Source organism: Platalea leucorodia, assembly GCF_965183815.1.
Source record: "Platalea leucorodia genome assembly, chromosome: 6".
Lineage (NCBI taxonomy): Eukaryota > Metazoa > Chordata > Aves > Pelecaniformes > Threskiornithidae > Platalea > Platalea leucorodia.
In genome coordinates, this window is record NC_138828.1 from 85,123,789 (window position 1) to 85,143,743 (window position 19,955).

General features: G+C 54.6%; 2 protein-coding genes across 3 annotated transcripts in view; one reads left to right on the forward strand and one right to left on the reverse strand.

Moving 5' to 3' along the window:
- Nucleotides 1-2,156: 2,156 nt before the first annotated feature.
- Nucleotides 2,157-5,292, reverse strand: SPR (sepiapterin reductase; the record flags this gene model as incomplete). Its single annotated transcript, XM_082316498.1, has 3 exons — nt 2,157-3,514; nt 3,663-3,953; nt 4,974-5,292. The coding sequence occupies 3 exons, from the start codon at nt 5,290-5,292 to the stop codon at nt 3,324-3,326; spliced, it is 801 nt and encodes a 266-aa protein (XP_082172624.1). The 3' UTR covers nt 2,157-3,323.
- Nucleotides 5,293-18,086: 12,794 nt separating this feature from the next.
- Nucleotides 18,087-19,955, forward strand: part of EXOC6B (exocyst complex component 6B) — a 304,900-nt gene continuing 303,031 nt past the window's right edge. For both annotated transcript variants that reach the window (XM_082315216.1, XM_082315217.1), the window contains exon 1: nt 18,087-18,268. In XM_082315216.1, the coding sequence (XP_082171342.1) occupies nt 18,156-18,268 (113 nt within the window). In that variant the 5' untranslated portion in view covers nt 18,087-18,155. The remainder of the gene's footprint in view (nt 18,269-19,955) is intronic.

A 19,955-nucleotide genomic window follows, 5' to 3' on the forward strand; every position in this document is an offset into this window, starting at 1 on the left:
ACCTGAGGGATGCTGGTACCCAGGGGATGCTGGTACCCAGGCAATGCCCTAAAAGCATCACGGCATTTCTCCTTGGCTAGGGGATGCTGGTACCCAGGGGATGCTGGTACCCAGGCAATGCCCTGAAAGCATCACGGCATTTCTCCTTAGCCAGGAGATGCTGGTACCCAGGGCAATCCTGGTACCCAGGAGATGCCCTGAAAGCATCACGACATTTCTCCTTGGCCAGGAGATGCTGGTACCTGGAGGATGCTGGCACCCAGGAGATGCCCTGGAAGCATCATGGCATTTCTCCCTGGGCAGAGCTCTGCTCCTGGGGCAGGAGTCAGAAGCTCAGTGTGTCCCTGGGGGTTACGGAACGATGCCAAATGCCTAAACACATGCACAGTGAGTCCAAGGGGATGAAACCCCTAAAAATTAAAACATCCGGGAGACAGCTTGGAGCGCAAAGTGTGGAGCGGCCACGCTGAAGACAAACATACCCCATTGAACTGCGAGCCCATGGTTGCTTCACCAGCAAAATTCAGCAGCGTGAGGCACAGCACATCACCGCAGCCGTAGGATGCGCACTTGGTACGCGCTTGATGTTTGCAACAGGTTTCCCCATCCAGCAGCTGTAGAGTTTCCTGGGTGAAGGGACAGTGACACCAAGGCTGAGTTTTGCTCCTGCTGCTCGTGGGCTGCCCCCGGGCACCAGGGGAGAGAGAAAAGGGAGTGAAAAGTGACCCAGCAGAAGACAGACGTGGACCTGTTAGAGCAGGTTCAGAGGAGGCCATGAAAATGGTCAGAGGGTGGCACAGCTCTGCTGTGGAGAGGCTGAGAGCTGGGGGGGTTCAGCCGGGAGAAGAGGAGGCTGCGGGGAGACCTGAGTGCGGCCTTGCAGTGCTAAAGGGGGCTGAGAAGAAAGATGGAGAGAGACTTTTTCCCAGGGCCTGCAGTGACAGGACGAGGGGCAATGGTTTTAAACTGAAGGAGGGTAGGTTTAGATTGGATGCAAGGAAGAAATTTTTTACAGTGATGAGGGTTGTGCGACGCTGGACCAGGTTGCCCAGGGAAGCTGTGGATGCCCCATCCCTTGGCAGGTCATGTTGGACGGGGCTTTGAGCAACCTGATCTAGTGGAAGGTGTCCCTGCCCATGGCAGGGGGCCTAGGTGATCTTTGAAGGTCCCTTCCAACCCAAACCATGCTATGAATCAAATCCAGGGTTTCATTACTGATTTCATTAACGTTGTGTGCAGCAGGACACAAGCACCTTGCTATTTAAAGTCAGCATTCCCAGCCTATGTATCCTCTCTTAGGGGAGAGGTTTGGGTTGGAGAAGCGCCTGGTTTCAAGTGGCACCTCTGTGACACCACAACCCTCACGCAGATGCTACAAGACACACGGAGCTGCTGACACACCCCCAGCCACTGCGGGGTGGTCAGACCTCAACCAAGTACGCACAGTCCAAAAATAATCCTCCCCCTTGGGTACCCCGGCTTTTAATGTGTCTTACCCTGAAAAACCCATCTGCATCTCCCACCCAGATGGTACCAAGTTGTCCCCATGCCCAGGGCAGCCCTGTCACCCAGCACCCACCCACCTCCTCCTGCAATTTGGGGCTCCTTGAGCCTTTTCGGGGGTCTCTTCCACCTGCAGCCCAGCCTCTGGCCAGCCCGGGGGTCTGTGACCCTGTAAGGGCAGGACTTGGGACCCCCAGCTCTGAGCACTGCCATTATTTTTTTGCAGAGAATCAGATTCCGAAAGAGGATTTCTGCCCAAGAAGGGCTGGGACAAGCCCATACAGATACAAAGTGAGGAGATGGGGGAATTTTAGCAGCAGCAGGTCCATCCAGGTTTCACAGACCACATTGAACACCACCAGGCATCAAACCCCAGAAAAACAACTCCTTGCTACTGCAGTGAGCAGCAGAGGGGGTTTGGCTAATAAAGGGTTTCACAGGCATAGAGGGAAGATGAAACCAAGCAGCAGACTAGCTAGAGAGGTTTTCTTGAGCTTGACAGGATTAAGTTAACACAGAGTTAATGAAATGGCTCAGAGACGGAAGAAGAGGACTCCAGGAGGGCACGCGTGCTGCCGTGTTGGATGAAGACAGTGCTTAACGCAGGCTCTCCCCTCCCAGAAGTTTACCCACTTGTGAACATACAGCAGAAGACCCAGACCAGACATGAAACTTTTAATGACTGGAGATTCAGCAGACAAGATTTGAAATACGGGGCTGAGACAGAAGAGGACCGCAGGAAAGTTGCTGTCAGAGTGCAGAGAGACGCCGGGCGTTTCAAGGGCGCGCAGGGGATGCCACTTCTCATTCAGAGAAGCTCTCCTGCATCAACACACACTGCAGATCAGCTGCCTTCTAGAAGGGCAAGTCTATAAGTGCTTGTGCCTCCTAGAACCTGATGAGAAAATGAGGATAAAACCCCACAAACAATAAAATAACAAGCCAGGAGGGGCTGAAGCCCCAGATCCAGGCTTGGACCCAGAACCTGCGAACAGGAGCATGGCACGGGCTCAGGGCTGTGTCCCAGATGTGCTCTAACCCTTGCTGCGCTTGTGCCCAGGTTTACGTCAGCGGGTGACCCCAGCCAGGCACCCCAAATTCCCATCTCCTCCATGGCCAGCTCCCCCTCCTGGTGATTTATCGCCTTTGCACAAAAAACACAGGGACAGGCTTTGCTCCACGTCTTCACGCACAAAACTCGCAGGGAGACAACCACAGAACTGCAGGAGAGTCTGGACAAGGCACTGGTGAGACGGGGGACGGCGACTCAGGGCTCTGGGGGGACAGCCACCACCTCTGGCCCCGGGAACGGCTCTTTTGCCCTGTGGTGACTTGCTCGGGTGCTGAGCACGCAGCTCCTGCGGGGCAGAGGGGACAGACACGGGGACACTCAGCTCTAACCCTACTGTTGGCTTGTTCAAGACCTTCTGGGGCGGCTTTCTGACCTGGCTGCGTGTGCCTCGGTACCTCCTCGGCTCACACACACTCCTGTGCAGGAGAGCTTTAAGCCTCCATGCCCATTCCCTTGGAAAAGCCACTTTTGTTCCCTGATCCGGCTCCAAGCAGCTGAGAAATCCCCGCTCCTGCCGGCAGGTACCCAGGAGGGCTCAACAGCTACAGCGCAGCAAAGCAGTAACTGCCCCCCAAACCCATCGGGGCACTAGGAGTATTGATAAGGCACCCAGAGGTCTTCTCGTGAAAGCTGCACAGCACCCAGGACTCAGACAAGGTCACCAAGCACGCTGGAGGCACCCAAGACGCAGCTCGGTGGACAGAAGCTGAAAGCAAAGCATGAAGGTGAGCGTGGAGGCGAGAGTAACTCAGATGTCGTAGAAATCCACGTGGGCGCCGGAGCTGAAGGTGTCCTCCTCCAGGAGATTCAGCAGCTTCTGGGCCGACACGGTGCAGTCTATCAGCTGGCCACTCTCCTGCAGGCTTTGGAAATATTGACGCATCTCAGGGTCTCCGGTCTTAGTCCGGGCCAAGAGCTGCATGTCCGTATCCAGAGGGCCTGGGGAAGGAGCAACAAAAACAAAATCATGTAAGGAGAAAGCAAAATCTGGGGCTCATTTTCCCTCTGTACCTGCCTCAGCTGCAAGAATCTTTTATCCACCAAGCCAGGAGAAAATTAACAGCTATTAATGAGCTTCCCTCCTCACCTGGGGCATAGTTGAGCACCCGGACATCGGGCTCCTCGAGCGCCAGCACCTGGAACATCATGTCCCGGGAAGCCTTCCCGCTGCAGTACAGCGCCCAGTTCTTGAAGGGCTTCAGGGCACAGAGCGAGGAGATGTTCACCACCGTCCTGCTCGAGCCGGGACGCTTCCCGAAGGCTTGCAGGGCGGTGGAGGTGAGGCAAAGCGCCGAGGTGACGTTGAAGGCAAAGTAGCTGTTGATCTCATCTGGGTCGGTGAGATCGAGGAAGGATTTGGAGATGTCTCCCAGGGAGCCTAGGAAGGAAGGACAAATGAGGCTGGAGTAGCTAAAGATGGGTTCAACACAGCAGATCCCTTTGGCTCCTACATTTTCACGTCCAACAGCCTATTACGGACAAAAGCGAGCAGCTTTGCTGGCCCAACCTCCAGCAGGGCCTCACAGCAGAGCGAGTTGCTCAGCACAGCCCGGCTCTGCTCATGGCTTTCGGGTCACCCACTGAACTGACAGCTGTGACACGGGACACGGACCTGCCCTGCCAAAACAAACAGCTCCCAACCTCCAGCCTGAAGCACAATGTCCCCCGGGGCCACCACGCGCCCTCCTGCATGTCCCTCTTTCGGGACTAAGTTGGTAAAAGACCTAACTCCTGCAGCACCCATTACCTGCTGGAACGTATGCTCTTATTTCTAGCGGTAATGGGTGAAATAAAGGCACTAAAGCCAACAGGCATTAAAGATCGCAAGCAAAGCAGACACAAGGCAGGGCTGGAAGTTCTTCTGAAGGTTTGTTTTTTGTTTGGTTTTACACAAGGAAAAAATTTTTTACGCTGAGGGTGGTGAAACACGGGAATGGGATGCCCAGAGAAGTGGTGGATGCCCCATCCTTGGGAACACCCAAGGCCAGGCCGGACGGGGCTCTGAGCAACCTGATCTGGTTGGAGATGTCCCTGCCCATGGCAGGGGTGGGACTGGGTGGCCTTTAAGGGCCCCTTCCAGCCCAAAGCATTTTGTGATCCTGTGATTTGTCCTCCGGGAGCAGAGCGGAGGGAGGGTGCCCAGCTGGTCCTATGCCACCAATAACGGGTCAAACCTTGCGAGCAGCAAAGCACCGTGACCCCGGCAGCGAACCACCCCTGCTCTGCTTCCCGAATTCATTACTTTAATAAAATACTAAGATCCGGAGAGGGTGAAATCCCTGCTGCTCCTCCCGTTGGTTATTTCCTGGCACCCAAAGCACCCATCGAGCCCCGGCGCAGCCGCCGCGGGCCCAAGCGGGGCTGGCCGGGGCCCAGCCCGGGGCGGGGGGGGGGTTACCGGCGTTGTTGATGAGGAGCAGGCGGCCCGGCGGCGCGGCGGGCAGCACCTCCCGCAGGGCGGCGGCCGCCCGCCTCAGCCCCTGCTCGCAGCCCAGGTCGGCGGCCACGCACTCCACCCGCAGCCCGCCGCCGTTCCCCCGCAGCTCGGCCGCCAGCTCGGCCAGCGGCGCCGCCGAACGCGCCAGCAGCAGCAGCACCGAGCCCTCGCCCAGCCGCGGAGCCAGCAGCCGCGCCAGGCCGCGCCCGAAGCCCCGGGAGGCGCCGGTCAGCACGCAGCAGGCCCCGGCCCAGCGCCCCGGGCCCGGGCCCGGCTCCATCGCGGCCCCGGGCGGACGGGAGGTGGGGGGCGTGGCACCGCGCCTCACCACGTGACCCGCCCCATTCATCCCCCGCCGCTTTGTGAATGGCCGCTCCCACCGCGCCGGCACCGCCGCCAGCTCCCATTGGTCGCCGCTGCCGCCTCGGGCCGCTGACGCGGCTGGGTGGGCGTGGCCAGGGCGGTGCCCCTCCCGCCGCGGGGGCGGGGCAGGGGCTGCGGCTCCGGGGGCGACCGGTCACAGCGCGGCTGCCCCTGGGTTTTCTCCAAAGCTTTTTTTTTTTAAATGCATTTTTCAATGCATTTTTTTTTTCATAGAACCACAGAATGGTTTGGGTGGGAAGGGACCTTAGAGATCACCTGGTTCCAACCCCCTGCCGCGGGCAGGGACACCTCCCACCAGACCAGGGTGCTCAGAGCCCCGTCCAGCCTGGCCCTGGACACTGCCAGGGATGGGGCACCCACAGCTTCTCTGGGCAGCCTGGTCCAGGGCCTCACCACCCCCATCATAAAAAATGTCCACTCTAAATCTACCTGCTTTTGGTTTAAAACCATTGTCCCTCGTCCTGTCACTGCAGGCCCTGGGAAAAAGCCTGTCCCCATCTTTCTTACAAGCCCCCTTTAAGCACGGCAAGGCCGCACTCAGGTCTCCCCGCAGCCTCCTCCTCTCCCGGCTGAACCCCCCCAGCTCTCAGCCTCTCCTCACAGCAGAGCTGTGCCACCCTCAGAGCATCTTCATGGCCTCCCCTGGCCCCGCTCCCACAGCTCCATGTCCTTCCCGTGCTGAGGACCCCCGAGCTGGACGCAGGGCTCCAGGGGGGCCTCCCCAGAGCGGAGCAGAGGGGCAGAATCCCCCCCTCGCCCCGCTGCCCACGCTGCGGGGGAGGCAGCCCAGGATGCGGTTGGCTTTCTGGGCTGCCAGCACACATTGCCAACAGCGCCGGTCCCAATACCGACCCCTGAGGAACGCCACTCGTCTCTTTCTTAATACATTATTTTTTGATACATTTTTTCCAGCGCGAATATAAATCCCCCCTCTTGCACCACCCCAACCTTGGGGCTTTGCTGGCTGCCACCGTTGCAGCTTTCCTCTCGGACCGTGCACTAACAAAGCCTTTGCAACCTTTTTCCTCCACAATCGCTATTTTTGGCACTCAGCACCGGTTGTTTATTAGGTAGCGAAAGCGCTGGCTGATCCCAAAGAGTCCTAAACCGTTTTTTTTTTTAAATAAACCTCTTTGTGCGTGAAGACGCAGACAACTTTCAAAGAGGGTTTTTGCAAGGGGTACCTGGTTTGCGTGGGATTAGCTGGCAGCTGGGCTTGGTTTCCCAGCTGTTAAATCCTGAGGACAGATGGCCCCGGCGGTGCGTGAGCAGGTAACGAAGCGGAGTTTCACTCTATTAAGCAGTCGCAGACTGGGCTGAAACCCTCCAGCGTTCTAATAAAGCATTAAAAATTCATGGTATGGCAAAAACCCAAGAGTGATATTTGTTTTGCTAAAGCAAATCTTACACATTCAGTAAAATTAAGATCATCAGCAAAAAAATAAGACAGCAAACGTGTATTTTTTTCACAAGTAGCTTCTTGATGGCAGAACTTGCTTTAGTGGCTGCCAGTTCCCCCCTTCCCATTTTGGCAGCTCCCATCTCCTGCAGCCATCGTGCTTCTTGCCCCGGTTCCCAGCCCGACGTTGCGCCCTGTCCCGCGTAGCTGTGCTCAACACAGAACCGGGCCAGCTGGAAATGGCCATCGTTTTGCTGGACTTTGCTTCCAGCGGGCTGTATCTTCCATTGGACCTCTTACCAGGCTACACCGAAGGGTGGAGATGTAGGAGCGAGGGGCTGGGAAGCAGGTTTTTTAGCTGATAGAAGTTGCTTGTGCTAATATTCACTACAAATAAAAAAATCAGAGGGAGGGAACTGGTGACCAAACCAGCCCAGAGCTGGAGCTGGAGGGCAGAGCTGCAGAGAAATTATAAATCCCTAAGATACCTCCTGATGTCTCGTTCTCTCCTTTGTGCTCCTCGGTAAACAGGCTTGTGCCAAGGACACACCTTGCACTGTGCAAATTTTGGCAAATTGGGGATGATGTGATGTATCTTTTTGGCTCCTTGTCATTGCAGCCTCAGCAAAATGACTTCCCGAGCTCACGGTGCTGCTTTCGCGTGGCTGACCCGTGACACCACGTACCCTCCTGATGCGGTTGAGCCCTGACAGCTACAGCCGCCTGCAGAAAAAGAACAAAAAACTCATTACTTTTTGTCTCGCCGCCCGCTCTTCGGGGAAGTCTTGCTGCTGTGTTTGCTGTTCTGGCTCAGACACATCATTTAGCGAGGCCAGACACTGTGTTTTGCTGGCGTGGGTGTCTGCCTCGACCTTGGGCGGGTGGACTTGTTATCTGTCACTTCTTCCTCTGCTTCATCAGTGCCAATAACATCCCTTCTTTCGCTGCTGCACCCACATATTTTCCTCGCTTTGCAGCAAAATCCCATCCCTATCACTGATGGGGAACTTATATCTTGGTGTAAATTTAATGATTTTGTACGGCCGGGTTCAGCTGCTGCGGGGGGAGATCTGTGGGGGGCAGAGGGAGCAGAAGGACATTGGCATTCCCCATCCCGGGAGAGCAAACCCCACTCAATGGGTGTTATAAAGACTCACAACTGGCCCGTGCTGACCGAGGAGAGGGGCTGGGACACAAACTACGAGAGTAAATATTTATTCACGCTGGGACATGAGGTGTCCCAGCCGAACTGGGGCACCCCAAATGTGGTTTTGCACAGGGTCCTTACACCCTTCAAGCATTCAGGTACAACACGATTTGACTAATCGCATGTACCCCCCTCCAACCGATTATTAATCATAGAAAAACTTTGCAAAGCAACTCTGGTTTTGCAGCATTTTTGCTGCTTGTCTGCTGATCCAGATGTCCAGGAGCCAGTGCTGCTGGCGTTACGGATCTATGACACCGGACGATGCTGGGAGGGTTTCAGAGGTGTGTCAGAGGGGCCGGGGTGCCAGCGTTATCTTGGTTGTCCCAGGGTGTCCTTCAGCCTTCATGGGCAGCTCTAAGCATCCCAGAAGCAAAGTCCTTCTTTCCAGGGCCGGGCCGTCCTCTAGTTTTACGTAAGTGTGAACAACACCAAAGTCTCCAGTAAAATTCCACTACCTCATTACATTACAGTGTATAATATGAACTAATATATATTAATAAAGTTAATACACTTTCATACTGTACAGACTGGTTGAGATAATAGTTAGGGAAGGGAGTTTTCATAGCCCATGAGAGCTGTGAAATATCCCCATCAGATCAGCTCTCTTTTCCTTCCCTGGGTTGCTTTTTAAGTCAGTCATTTTGAGCATTTGTTGAATGCCACTTTATGCCGCAAAGGGTGTCTCCTGACCTCAGGTGGGTGGCTTGGGGGTGACGTGCTGGGTGCTGAGAACAAGAGAAGAAGAAAACACGAAGATTCTGACCTGTCCGCAAAATGTGATTTCTGACCAGATTTGCTAAGACTTCATCCAAGACGTATTCCTCTGTCGGACACAGGGCATGGTGGAGACCCTCCGTAAGCAGCATGGTGAGGGTGAGCGTGGTGTTAGCAGCTCTGCTTGCGTGGTTATAGAGGTTAAACTTCATTCCCTGGTGTTTCTGTGTTCTTGCACCAGATGCTCTCTGGCTCCCGTGACAGCAGCTTGCTTCTTCCGCTGGATTTTAACTCGACACAATCGTGCTGATAGTGACCGTTTCACTTTTCTTGGAGAATATTAAAGCCTAAGCATCGCTCGGCAGTTTCAGAGCCTGCTGCAGTCTCACGTTTTGTGTGTTCAAGGACAGGAAGGCACCAGCGCTTCTTACCCATCCTCCAGCCGCCCTGGAGGTGCTGCTGCCGGAGCTGGGAGAAAAGGAGATGGTTTGCAGTGAGGGTAGGGAACGCAGCACCAGGAGATCTGGGCTAAGGGCCAAGTCCAGGAAAGGGTGTAGATACTGCCCAGGCATTTTGCTTTTTACTTTCTTTTTTCTTTCTCTTTTTCTTTTTCTCTTTTTCTTTTTCTTTCTCTTTCTCTTTCCCCTTTTCTTTTTCTTTCTCTTTTTCTTTCTCTTTTCTGTCTCTTTTCCTTTTTTTCCCTTTCCATTCCCCTTTCCCTTTCCCTTTCCCTTTCCCTTTCCCTTTCCCTTTCCCTTTCCCTTTCCCTTTCCCTTTCTTTCTCTTTCTCTTTTTCTACTTCTGTTTTTTTTCCTGGCTGCCCTTTTATATTTGTGGGTTTTAGCAACTTGCTTGTTCCTCTCCTCATCCACCATCCAAAACCAGCTGTAGGACCGCAGGGATAGTTCACAAAAAGAAAGATTCCCCATAGAAGAAGGACTTCACAAATGGCAGCTGCAAAAATTAAATTAATATTGGAAAAGGCCGTGGAGCAGAATACGATTTTAGTGCAATCACTAGGAGCCAGTGCATTTTGGTTGGACTGCTCGGGAGCTCTCTCAAGAGAATATATATTAAAACAGAACGGGCTGCTGTTGGCTGGGGATTTGAATAGTACATTGAGAAATACAATATAATAGCAGCTAAGGCATGGAATAAGGAAGAGTGGGTAGGGCTGTACATTGTAGAAAGATCAGCACTGGGGTTTCAGAAAGGATGTAAGTTGGGCTAGGAAGGTGATAGAGCTGGGAGAGCGCTCGAAGAAGACCTGTTGTACACGTGTGACGGAGGCGCTGGAGGATGAGCAGGTTGTCACCGAGCCTCCCGGGCCGGGGTCTCAGCCTGCACGCCAGGACCACGCTCTGGCAGCAGGAGGGTCTGAACTCTTCCCAGGACGTTGGTCGGGAAGATGAACAGAGATGGACCACAACCAGCGACAGCAATGGTCGTTCTCTCAAGATATGGAGGATGCTCTGCTTCCATCCCACCCTGTGCACAGTGGGGGACGCTCGGCCCTCAGCACCATCCCAGTCAGTCCCCTTAGAGATTCGCTCCTGTCTGATGTGGACAGACCCCGTGGCACAATCCTGTGCCGGGACAACCCGGTGTAGGCACCTCTTCACCTTCACGAAGCAGGAGGCAGGTGAAGCTGGATCCAGAAGAGCCAGCATCATGAAATCACGCACGTCACGAAACCCCTGGCTCTTCATCCATCGGCGTTAGGGCTTCCCTCGCAGCTCAGGCTGTAGTTGGGAGACCCAGCACTAGGTGTCAGCGGCATTTAAAATCTGGAGGGAGCTGCGGGCAACCCCGCAACCCCAGGGACCCCGGGAGGACAGCGAGGGGCTGGGGGCTTCGCTCGGGGCAGCGCAGGGCAGGGAGAGGCAGAGTCACTGGTAGAAGCCAGCTGGGAAGTGCCAGGGGAGTAAATTTCTCTTGGCGGTGCTGATTTTAAATATCTACTGGCGTATTATCAGCATTGCCCAAATTATCCATTGTTTGAGGTTGCACCTATTGGATTTGTCTGGAGAAGCCACCCGAGCTGCTTTGTCGTCGTGGCACAGATCCTGTTGGCACTGGGCTATCGTGCCTGTGTGTTTGCAACGCTCTCAGCAGCTTCTGAGGGGTATAACAGGGCTCCCACAAATCCCGGGGAAGGCAGGAGGGCTTCCAGGGGGGAAACCCACCCCATGTGCTGCAGAGGCAGCGGGAACGCCGTGGAGCTGGTACTCGCGAGCAGCAGCTGCCGTAACACTGCCAGGGCTCGCGCGTGTTGGAGAGGAAGCGCTAAATTCCTTCTGCAAAGGACGGTTAACAATAGCTTTCAGGAAGAGCCCTGGGTATTTCTGCCCAGCGTTACCACCCAAGAAGGGCAGGGCTCGAAGTCATACAAGGTGGCCCTGGCTGTAGTCATCATTGCCATGGCTACCCACGGGCTGCTGGAAGGCAGGACCGTGGTTTCGCTCCTGAGCTCTGCTTGTTGTTTTTAGTAGCCCAAAGGCCACCCCAACTGTGGGATCTCATCATGTTCGGCAGCTAATTGTGTGACCTCCTAAGGACAAGATGCCTTGGATGCCAGCAGATCGCTTGCTCCATGCGGCGGGGCTGCTCTCTGGCTGGGCTTCACGGCAGCGAGGATAATGAGGATGGGCTGAGCAGCACAGCAGGAACCTCGCTCCTGCAGCTATCCGGGATGAGAAGGGGAGCGCGCAGAGAGGAAACCTCCCCTCGTTATGGGCTGGGAGGTAGGGTCTCCGTCCTACTCATAAACGATGATCCCTTCTGCTGCTGTCATGGGTGAGCCACACAGCCCCAAGCTGCAGCAGAGAGCAGAACTCAATGCTCACAACGGTACTAACCACTTCCTGACCTACGTGGCATGGAAATATATCACGCACCGCTCAAGCCTGAGGGTGAATGTGTTTGTCCTTCTGCTTCTAAACAAAGACAGGGAGACCAGCCCTTTCCTTCGCTGCAATGCTCCCTGCCAGCATGGGCTTCCCAGGTTCAGCTGGAGAGTCTGGAGCTAAGGAGCAGCTCTGAAGGTCAAGTGAGGATCCACCTCTTTGGTCTTCAGATCCTGTCTAGGTGAAGCTCTCCCATGCCATGCTGGTGGGTTTTGGCAGGACTTCAGAAATGGCAGTACGGCTTGCCAAAAGATCCAAATGCCAAAAGTGGCATTGCCACCAAGGGATCCCCGTCCCTGTATTTAATTAAACCAGAAACTCAGATTTGAAAATTCCTCAGCAAAGGTTGAAAGCCAGAACTCCGTGGCTGAAGTCCTTCTCGCCAATGTTTCAGTCTGTCTGAGCTATCAATTTCCTATATTCAGAAAAAAAGATAAAATGCATGAGAAAACAAAAGTCATGCTTAGAAGCATCAAGGTACGTCCCAAGCAGGGATTTGGGGAACAGGCTAATAATATCAGAGAGGCTTTGAAATTTGTTTCAGTCTTGAAATGTGAAGCAGAATAGGATTTGAAGCACAGAGCCTAGTGGCTGGAAAACAGGGATTTATCCATAAATATGTTGTGGAAGACTGGGTTACCTTGTGGTTACCGGTAGGTGCAGATGAATGCACCCGGGGGCAATAAACCGCGCAGAGCCCGGGCTGGGCGAAGGCACCTGCCCGTGGCAGGACTGCGCTGAGAGCAGCACGACCACGGTGCCATCACCGTTCCGAGCCTCCGGCAAGGCGGGCTGGCTGCTGCTGCTGCTGTGGGTGGCATCAAAGTGTGTGGGATGGTGGCAATCGGTGCAGAGGGAGCTGCGGCCCTTCTCAGAAGCGGCAGCTGCTGACAGCGCTTCTCCCACCCTCCATACAAGCAGGAGCAGCCAGCCCGGCTCCCCATGGCTCCTCGCTTCCTCTGCCTCTCCATCCCAGCTGCAGCCCTTTCCCCTTCTCCCCGCGAAAGGGCAGCCAAGCCCCGAGCTCTCCCCGCTGGAAAGGGCAGGATTGCATTTCACGGGCACACGGGGGGTGCTTTCAGTTGGTACCGCGTGGCAAAACCACAGAAGGCGGCTGAAGGAGGGGGATAAATGAAATGCAGGCACCTCTCTAGGCAGCAGAGATTTATTTATTCCCCTGGGGTTGAGGCGGAGGGTGCTAAAGGTCAGCCTTGAAGAAGGAAACCAGGCTGCTGCACACCCAGAGCAAACAGGACCGGCTGACTTGTGTGCTTAGTCAGCACCCGCAGCATTCTTGTTGCTTTAGAAATACCGTGCGCCTTTCCTTGTCCAGCTTCGAGCCATTGGGTAAGAGAAAGCAAACGCCGAGGATGCCCAGCCCCGCTGAGAGCGGGGTTATGGCCAAAGGGGTTTGGTGAAGGCAGAAGGGAGAGGTGGGGAGCAGGTGAGGCTGGGGATGCAGGAGGAGAGCGTGGAGGCAGATACGGGGGCTCCAGGACTCCAGTCAAGCCCCCAGAAGAAGGGACCTGACCAGAGAGGTTGCTCGAGGTTACTTGAGTGTCTAACGACGTGGGGGACGAGTCCCCCAGGTCCCTGCAGGAGGTTGGTCTTCCAGGTCAACAGCATCTGGCCTTGTTTGTTCCTTTCTTTCTACCCTTAATTCCCGGGTCTGCTTGCTAGCCCCCTCATTTCGCTGTGAAATGTGTTCCTGAATGCCACCGGTAAGACCAAATGTAAGAGTAGCTCGGCATCGTGCCCACCTGTCGCTATGTGAATGTAGGTGCGGTCAGAAGAGCACGGAGGCAATGGGAAGGGAAGAAGCCAGAAGCGAGAGAAGGGAGCTGGTAAGGAAGCAGAGAAGCCAGGAGATGTTGAGAACAGTTCAGCAAAGTAGCAGCACGAAATGAAAAACCAAAATAAGCATAATATGAAATAGATCGTTAAGGTTAAAAGAAAAAAAAAAAAGACAGACATTCTGATGGTGGTATCGCTCTAGTGAAACGGCACAATTACAGCTGGTCCTGAATTTGGGAAGATCCCAGGTGCCACAGTAATTTGTAGACAGTGATGATGACCTTACATGTCAGCAGTGATGGAGCGACCGAGCAGTTGCAGAGAGAGGCAAACTGTTGAACCGGCAGCCGCAGGTGACCTGCGCACGAGGCTGTGTGAAGGCTGCTCAAGGTTTCTGACCTGTTACATTGATTTTTTTAGGAAGTTTTGGAACACCAGGGAAGTTCTGGAGGACTGGAAAACGCTAATGAGAGGTCAGTAATTAAATGGGAGAATTTGTAAAGCTCCATCAGGCTGTTGTCAGTCCCATAAAAAAAAAATTATAAGGAACTTCATTAGTAGGAAATTAAGGGCACATAAAAGAGTTAACATCAGCCAGCACGCTTTTAAGGGAAATAGAATCTGTCAGGCAAACTCGATATCATTTCTCAATGAGATTATGAGCTGGTAACAGACATCTTTGATGCATTTGTGTTGGTACTACATGATGACTTGATTAATAAATTAGAACAATACAAATTCAGCATGCTTATGTCAGTGACTGGTAAGAATAAATAAACTTCTTGGGGACAGGCTTTCAAATGGTACAAAGTTTGTGTGGCAGCAGATAATGAGGGCAAGTCCCAGACTGCTCGGTAAGCCAGACACAAGCGATGAATATTCATGTGAAGGTGACCAACTGCCATGTGTCCAGGGACAAAGAATGTAGCTTTTCTTACAGAATGGAAAATTTTATCCCGAACGGCAGTGACCTGAAAAGAATTGAAGGTGACAGTGGGTAATCAGCTGGACATCAGCCTCGGTGTGACCCTGTGGCCAACGGGACCGGCTAATGGTGCCCACGATGGTACCACCATGATGTTGAAGAGGAGCAGATGGATTATAGTTGTGTTTGTCACTAGAGCCACTGCTCTGTCCACTTCTGGCACCCACAGACTATGAAAAATCTTGAAATACAGTCATTTGCGAAAAAAAAAAAAAAGCATAAATGGGTAAATTACCGGAAAAGGCGCCTTAGAGTGAAAGGCTCCAAGACATCAGTCTGTTCAGCTGATCAAAGAAGAGGTTGGTTGATCCCAGACCTCAGGACCATACATGAACACCAAAAACTTGATCACAGCAGACTTTTGACTCTACCAGGCAAGGGTAAAAAGAGATCTGCAGTTGAAATCTGAAGTCGGAGGCCGGATGGGATTTTCTATGGCATCAAAACCAGCACTAAGTTTTCCCCTTAAAAAATATGCTCAGATTTCACCATAGCTTTAGCAGCCAATTGAAGCATGGGAAATCTATGGTTGGTGCTCCTTAGAAGGTCCTCCTATGCGGTAACACTCTCTCTCTCCCTCCCCATTTGATGTGAATATTTGTCAACCTATGGAAATGTTTTTGGTGCTTTTCTCCCCATGAGAAAATTGTGATGTTTTGGTGGAAATTAAAAAAAAAAATAATTATTCTATTCAAAACCAAACATTTCTTTTTAGACAGACTGTTATAGTGCCTCATAGCATCTTCCCACGTTGCTCGGTGGAGGTTAATGCTCTGCTTTTCTCAGGACGTGGTCTGGCTGGCTGAGTCACACCACACTCCAGGCACTGGGCTCCTCTTCTTGCTGAAGCACTACCTTGTGGCGTTGAAAACAGCGGTCCTCATTCTTTCTGCTGGTGCAGGAGAGTGAGACTAAAGTAAGACTGAAGTCAACAGCAGAGTTTGATGACTAGTTGAGTTCTAGGTTCCCGTCTCCATGCTCAACGCCCTTGTACCATAGTCTAGTGGACTAAGCAGTGTCCTCACACCAGAGAAAACTAGACCGTGTTTCTGAGACCCGTATTTGTGTTAACACCATTGCCTAACTGAGCATTCAGGATTGAACTTGGCATTGCTGTCATTTCTAGCAGTTCTTATCCTGCAATTAAAACCATTAAGGATGTTCTTTGCCCACTGGTGTTTAATCCTGTTTCTAAAGCTCAGTGAAGACAATGCAATAGTTACCACTGACTTCAGGGATATTGGGTCAGTCCCCAACAGTACAAGCCCCTACTAATTTGAACGAAAACAGTAATCTTCTTAGCTGCTAACCGCAGTAGACGGTAGTATCTACAGATTTTACACCAGAGCTGGGTATGTATCACACACTGAGCAGCACATTATATATTTCCTGTAGCCACAGGTAGCTCATCTCAGCAGTCTGAAGTCTAAAGCACTTTAAATCACAAATGATCTGCTCCTTGCAGCAGCCGTCACGGTGTTGTGCCACGGGGGATTGCCCCCGTAAGCTGCTGAAGCACCAGCCTTCTGCCACGGATGCCCCGGCTCGCCTGCAGCACCGGCCTCTGCCGCGCAGCCGGCGGAGGCAGGCACAAAATGCACAGCGCTTCCCCCCGACGCAGCTCCCGACCCAGCCCTGGGGAAGGCAGCGCCCGGCTGCTGGGCTCAGAAATCACCCTGCTATTTTTATCCGCTTTCCTTCCACCGCTGATGTGTCTCTTTGCTTCTTGGTCCGCAGAAAGCTTCTACCAGGTCTCCATGGTGACTGCCGTCGGAGGACAGATTTCCTCGCTGGTCTTAACACATCCAAAGCGACATCCATCTGGTCTCGCATGGTCTTTGGCAACCGTAGGCATGATGTCCAAGAGCCGGTGAACTTCAGGTGAACTAACAAAGTTTTTGCCAGGCTTTCCTTGCCCCTCCTGCATTGTTCCAGTCACGGTGCATCGTGTTTTGGGAAGTTCTTTTATCCCCTTCTCATTTAATTAAGTGATGATACAGGGATATTCAGGCCAGCAGCTTTCAACCTTAGCAAGCAGCGGTGAGGGAAGCCAGAGGCGTGCTCATACAATTAGTGTAGTTTATTTATATCTCAGAAGATGAAACGACAAAAGCAAATGCCCAAACCCTTGGTGGTACTCATAGCCTGGTCTTGGTCCTGCTCTTCATCCCCACCATGTCTCTGGCAGAGCATGGGATCTCTGTGCAAGGATGGCTCCACCGCACCCGATAACGCGCGGCTGGGAACGGGACCCTTCCAGCGTCGTTTTCACAACACAAAATAATAACAATAATAACCAGCTGCTTCCAAAGGAGGGAGCCGCACCGGCAGCTCGAGGAGACCTTGACATCTGAGGATGTTTCTGGGGGCTGGTGGTGTTTTTGGGAGGAAGCTCTGCTGTGTCCTTGGGCAAAGACGTCTCTTGGGTTGTGCAGCTCAGGGGGGGACACGCTGCAGCTCAGCAGCTGGTGGGACATTTTAGGATCAAGCTGAAGGGCGGTCCGGTGTCGGCAGGGAGCTTTCTTTGGGAGCAGAGTCAATGGCACCTCTTCAGGGAGGGGCTGACATTGGTTATGGGGCTGAGGGACAGGCTGGGGCAGGAGGAGCAGAGGCTCATCCATCATGGGGCAGGGGGATGCCTCCGCTGGGGACAGTGACAGAGGTTTGTTCCTGCTGGGACCTCCCCTCATGGTGGGTGACAACAGTGTCACTGCCATGGGGCTGTGTCCCCTCAGGGGGGGACATGGGGTCCCTGCCATGGGGCAGTGTCCCCTCATGGTGGGTGTCATGTCCATGGGGTTGTGTTCTTTCAGGAGGGATGTTGCTGCCATGGTGGCTGTGTCTCCTCATGGTAGGTGTCACTGCTGTGGGGCTGTGCCACCTCAGGGGGGAACATGGGGTCCCTGCCATGGGGCTGTGTCCCCTCATGGGGGAGGACTTCAGGTCCCCGCCATGGGGCAGTGTCCCCTCATGGTGGATATCACTGCCACAGGGCAGTGTCCCCTCATGGTGGATGCCATGGCCATGGAGCTGTGTCCTCCTGAGGGGGAACATGGGGTCCCTGCCACGAGGCTGTGTCCCCTCATGGGGGAGGACTTGGGGTCCTTGCCATGGGGCAGTGTCCCCTCATGGTGGGTGCCATGGCCATGGAGCTGTGCCCCTCACAGGGGAGGACACGGGGTCCCTGCCAGGGGGCTGTGTCCCTTCATGGTAGGTGTCACTGCCATGGGGCTGTGTCACCTCATGGGGGAGGACTTGGGGTCCTTGCCATGGGGCAGTGTCCCCTCATGGTGGGTGCCATGGCCATGGGGCTGTGTCCTCTCAGAGGGAGGACACGGGGTCCCTGCCAGGGGGCTGTGTCCCCTCATGCGGGAGGACACGGGGTCCCTGCCATGGGGCTGTGCCCCTCCGGAGGCAGATGTCGAGGCCATGGGGCTGTGTCCCCTCGGGGGGAGCTCGGCAGCCGCTGCCCCGGCCGGTGACACGGCCGCCGGGACGCCGCTGCCCGCCGCCGGGCCCTCCCCGCCCCTCGCTGCCGGCCGTGTCGCAGCGCCGGCGCAGGCCTCGGCGGCGCCCCCCGCCCGCCCGCACTACATTTCCCGGCGTGCCGGGCGCGGCGGGGCCGGGCCGGGCCGCACGGAGCCGAGCGGAGCGGGCGGCCCCGGCGCTGGTGCTGCCCGGGGCGGGCGAGGGCCGGGCCGGGCAGGGCAGGTGGGTCTGTCGGCTGGGCGGGCGGGCCGGCGCAGCCCCCATGGAGCGGGGGAAGATGGCGGAGCTGGAGAGCCTGGAGACGGCGGCGGAGCATGAGCGGATCCTGCGGGAGATCGAGAGCACCGACACGGCCTGCATCGGCCCCACGCTCAGGTGCGGCCGGGGCGGGGCGGCGGGACCCGGGGCGCCCAGCCTGGGCGGGGGGGCTCGGGTGGGCTTCGCCTTGCCGCTCCCCTCCCCAGAAACTCTGAAGAAATGAGGAAATGTTAATTAGTGTTATTTTTTTAATAGTCATCTCTCAGAAGTGCCCGCAGCCCCCTCGCTTCCCCCTGCCTGGCTCCCTGCCGGGCCGGGCTGCCCGGGCGGGTGGAGGCGCCCTGGGGGGCGAGCCCCGGCCTGTGCCCGGCCCCCGGCGCCTCGGCCTGGGCCGGGGCGGCTTCTCCCGCCCGGCCGCGGTGTCGGCTCCCCCGGCCGAAACCCCCGCTCGGGGCCTGCAGCCCCTCCGGGAGCCCTCGGGGCGCCCTCCCCGACGGGGCGCTGGTCGGGAGGGGAGAGGAGGGCATTTTCCTGCCCCGAGCCCCCAGTCTGTCAAAGTTATCCTTCGAAACCGCCGCCCGCCCTCCTTGTTGATGTGCGTCCGTTGGGCAAAACCCGTGGCGAAGCCGTGGGTATGGGTACAGTTACCATCCTGACGATGATATGAGTTAATGCCTCTGTTTGCTTAATGGATCCTTTGTTCTCCTATTAAGCATCTTTTCCCAGTGGTTCTTGCAGTATCCTTCAGCGGGGAGAACCCGTTGCTTCATCCGCGTTAACTGCCGAGCTCCCCTCCTGCCCGAGGAGCGCAGATGGATGTAGCTGCCTGCCCAGGAGCGCTGCCCGTTCGCTTTTGCTTTTCCCTCCGCTCCTTTCCGCGAGTCTGGGTCTGGTGTTTCAGCCTTTTCGGTATTTCTTTGTGATGCTGGTTAGGATTTTGCAGCAGTGGCTTCTGCTGGTTGTTAATCTGAAAGATGCTGGTAGCTGGCTGTTTAACTGAAGTCTGTTTCTGATGAGAAATCACCTGATTTTTTTAAAAAACATGACATTTTAGATAAATTATGCACCTCTAAGACCTGTTCTTGCTAGCCAGACCGCAGACTGTTAGCATCACTGTCCTGGTAGAAGCCACGTAATGGATTTGGCAAACTGAGACGCCTCATCTGTCCTTCCCCCTCTTTAAAGTGAAACAGAAGTTCCCCAAAGAACTTTGTATCAAAACCAAAAGGCATTACTCGCAGCGCTGAGCACAAGCGCACGCGTTACCCTCTGGAAGGTCGATGGTACAAATGGGTAGAGGATATTTATAGCTCATTGCAACCAAATTGATCGGGCTGAGAGGCAGGGAAAGGTGGAGGTGCGTTACCAGAAATACTTGGCTTCACGATCTATATAATTGCATTATTGGAAGGTGAAATTCGCCGCGAAGCTTTGCTGCTTTTCGCAGCAAGGGGAACGCGGTGCCCTTTCGCAGGGCAGCGCCGTCGGTTTCACCTTCCTCTTTCAGCTGCTCTGCATCAGCCCAGGAGCTGCTGAGCTGGGAATCACAGTGCCAGGTGGGAGTGTTTGGGTACAAACAGGGCTGGAGCCTCCTCTCCCACCCCCTCCACAGCAGCCCTTCGTTTCTTTTTGATATGTATGTTTTACAGACTCATGGTTTTAAATGAGTCACGTGGCTGTCTTTAAGAATAAATGGGTTTAAGCTGTTTGACTTGTAGTGATACTGCAGTGCGGGCACAAAACTAAAATAGGAAAGCTTTTACTTTGTGGAGCAATAGAGCACTGGATTTATCTTGCTATAGGG